This window comes from Tinamus guttatus, unplaced genomic scaffold (genome assembly GCF_059628265.1).
Source record: "Tinamus guttatus ecotype Peru unplaced genomic scaffold, ASM5962826v1 Tinamus_guttatus_pri_ptg000093l, whole genome shotgun sequence".
NCBI classification, from domain to species: Eukaryota; Metazoa; Chordata; class Aves; order Tinamiformes; family Tinamidae; genus Tinamus; species Tinamus guttatus.
In genome coordinates this window covers 615,222-618,197 of record NW_028288627.1, presented here as the reverse complement: position 1 = coordinate 618,197, position 2,976 = coordinate 615,222, and the positions used below count along the sequence as shown (strand labels likewise).

Here is a 2,976-nt window from a genome sequence, read left to right as displayed (position 1 = left end):
CCGGGATGCTCCGTGTCCCCGCGGGGGCGGCTGCGCGGGGTCCCTGCCCGGCTGTCCCGGCCCCGGCGAGGGAAACCCCAGGGCAAGGGTGCTGCTGGCTCTGGGGTTTGCCTGCAGGTCTGCGGTGGAGGGAAGGGCTTGCAGGGAAGCTGGAGGCAGGTGCAAGGGGAGGAGGGGACATCCTCCGGTTTATGGGACAGATACAGAGCTTGTTTTGATTTTTGTTGGGTTGTTTTCCTCCCCTGGGGCTCCTGTTTATGAGCAGGGGCTGATAAGGAGGCCTGTGGACTGCATGAACACCCTTGATAGGGCTCTGCTCACAACTTCCCCATGCTTCTTATCCAGCAGGATGGTTTCCACCATTCTTGAGGTGAGCTGCAGCCTCCTTGCCTGGCTCTCCCTGTATGCTGCCCTCCGCTCCTGGAACAAGCAGCGTTCCTACGAGTGGAGCTGCCGTTTGGTCACCCTGTTGCATGGCGTGATCGTCACCTGCCTCTCGGGTTACAGCGCTCTCTTTGATGGCCCCTGGCCTCTAACCCATGCAGGTATGTTTGGAGTCCTAGCTCAGAACAGCGTGTCACCCAGTGGGAGTAGTAATGCTGTCTCTGTTTCTATTGGAAGCAGAGTGAGGGTCTGATCTTTCTTGCTGTCTACGTTTTTCCATGTACGTATGTGAGGCTGAACTCTCCTGCTTCTCTTCCACCCTTACTATTTATTATTCATCGTCTCACTTGTATTTTGTTTTTTATCCAAATACTCTTTGAGAGCTTTTAGGTTGGCAGTTTGAGTTTATCACAGTATCAGAGTTAGGTGTGGCAGTGTGGACTAGACTAAATGCTTTTAGCTCTTCTGAGGCTGTAATAACTCCTAGCGTTGGTGTTTGTGTTTGCTGTTTCCATCATTCAATCTCAAATTGTTCTGCTGATGGGGCCAGGCTACTCATTCCTGCTTTCTAAAAGGATGGAGAGAAGAGGAGGGACAGAGCAGGGAAGGACTTTGGGGTCTGATAAGCAGAGACAAGTCTGAAAACCGAACAGAACCAGGCACCACACTTGGCCTATAGGACAAGACGAGGAGAGAGGCATATACGCATTTCCTTTCCTTTTTTTTTTAAAAAAAATTTATTATTTTTTTTAAAGACCTCAGCCTTATGTACATCTTTCATTTCAGGTTCACCAAACACATCTCTTCAGACTCATGTGCTGTCCCTGACTTTGGGTTACTTTATCTTTGACCTGGGCTGGTGCCTGTATTTCCAGACAGAGGGGGACCTGATGCTGCTCCATCACACGCTGAGCATCTGTGGCATGATCATGGTGCTGGGGCTTGGCAAGTCTGCTACAGAAGTCAATGCTGTTGTATTTGTTAGCGAGATCACCAACCCGCTGCTGCAGACCCGGTGGTTTCTGCGGGAAATGGGACGTTACCACAGTATTCTGGGAGAGGTGGTGGATTTTGTCTTTGTCTTCCTCTTCCTGGTACTGCGAATCGTGGGAGGAGCTGTGATCATGTACGCGATGGTGACTTCTCCTCATCCCATCTGGCTCCTCAAGGCTGGAGGCCTGGCTATGTACATCGTGTCTTTGGGATTCATGTTTGAAATCTGCAGCTTTGTTAGGAGGAAAATACTGAAAAAATGCAATTCCTGGAAAAGCAGGAGGAGTATGGATGCACCCGAGAGAACTAATGGGCACTTGGCAACTCATTAACTGTGTTTGTGGAAGACCATCCTTTGGGAGAGGGTCCTGCCTATTGAAGCTCATTGCTGTGAAAAGAATACCTAGAGATGATGTGAAATGCACTTTCTGGCACTGCTCTGCTACCCCTGGAGGACATGAATTGGCTTTAGGAATGCAGTAAAACGAACTGAAGAGAGTTTTAAGCAAAAAACTGAGGGACTTGGCAAGGTAACAGACCTGTATTGATTCCTAGACTTGTCCAGCAATAGTAGAGTTTGTAACAGGGAGGTAGTGCCAGAGCCTTTTGGTCTGCAAACTGTAAGTGCATAGTGTCTATGTTCTTTAGTCATTTCCTTGGAGGCAGTAGTACCTTACTGTGTAAGCTGTCCTCTGAGTACTCAGTTTCTAGTGATGGTATTCCAGCTAAGACAGTGTTTTACCTCAATGTTTTTAATGACATTTCCCTTTTTTAAATGCTTGCATTCAAGCAGATGCTGTTTTTAATGCTTCTCTGGAATTAATTCTGGTGCTGTTGTGAACACCATCAAGAATGAGGCTTGTGCCAATAAACTCCATAAGCAGATTTTCATCTAGCTTTGGAGAGCTTTCAAAAATGAAGGTATCTTGTGGTTGAGAGACAATAGAGGATAGGCCTGCCTGGATGCTGTATTGCTACTGGGACTGCCTCACTTACAGATCACTTAAGCTTAATTCAAGGTTAACAAGAGCCAAATAAATGATGATATTTTTAGGAGTGATGGTGATATGGATCTCAGTGTGCCATCTGTTCCACACCAGCAGGTCTCAGAGTATAGACCAGTTCTCAGGGTGCTTAACTTGTTGCAGGAGTTGTATTCTGACTTTCCCCCAGCGGTTTTAATGTGAATTTCTCTGCACTTGAGGCTGAAGTCGAGATGTCATTTCTCTAAAGGCCTCACACCCAAGAAACAAATATCCCTGTGTTTCCCTCTGGCTTAGCAGGGCTGGTTGCCTTTCCCTCCTTTCTGTTTTCCAAAGACCTTGTTTAAATATCCTTAATGAAGGATTAAATATCTTGAGGAAGTTGACATGCTGCTCATAATACAAGGAGGAATTAAAGACTCCCTGAAATTGTCTGTGTGTCTCTTGCCCAAGCATACTGTCTCCTCTCTGATGTATAAGAGAGGAGTGATGGGAATAAACCTACTGTGGTGACGGGGCCTTGGGAGCAACTCCAGGCCCCTTATCACCCGACTGCTCAGTGCTGATGCCTGCCTTGGCTGGGGTTAGAGTAAGGTGGCTGGAGAGATTAAAAAGG

At 47.4% G+C, this 2,976-nt stretch overlaps 1 protein-coding gene across 1 annotated transcript; it reads left to right on the top strand.

The window, feature by feature from the left end:
- Positions 1 to 316: 316 nt before the first annotated feature.
- On the top strand, positions 317 to 1,855 carry LOC148595484 (TLC domain-containing protein 5-like). Its single transcript, XM_088520585.1, has 2 exons — positions 317 to 545; positions 1,171 to 1,855. The coding sequence occupies exons 1-2, from the start codon at positions 350 to 352 to the stop codon at positions 1,707 to 1,709; spliced, it is 735 nt and encodes a 244-aa protein (XP_088376711.1). The 5' UTR covers positions 317 to 349; the 3' UTR covers positions 1,710 to 1,855.
- Positions 1,856 to 2,976: the final 1,121 nt, after the last annotated feature.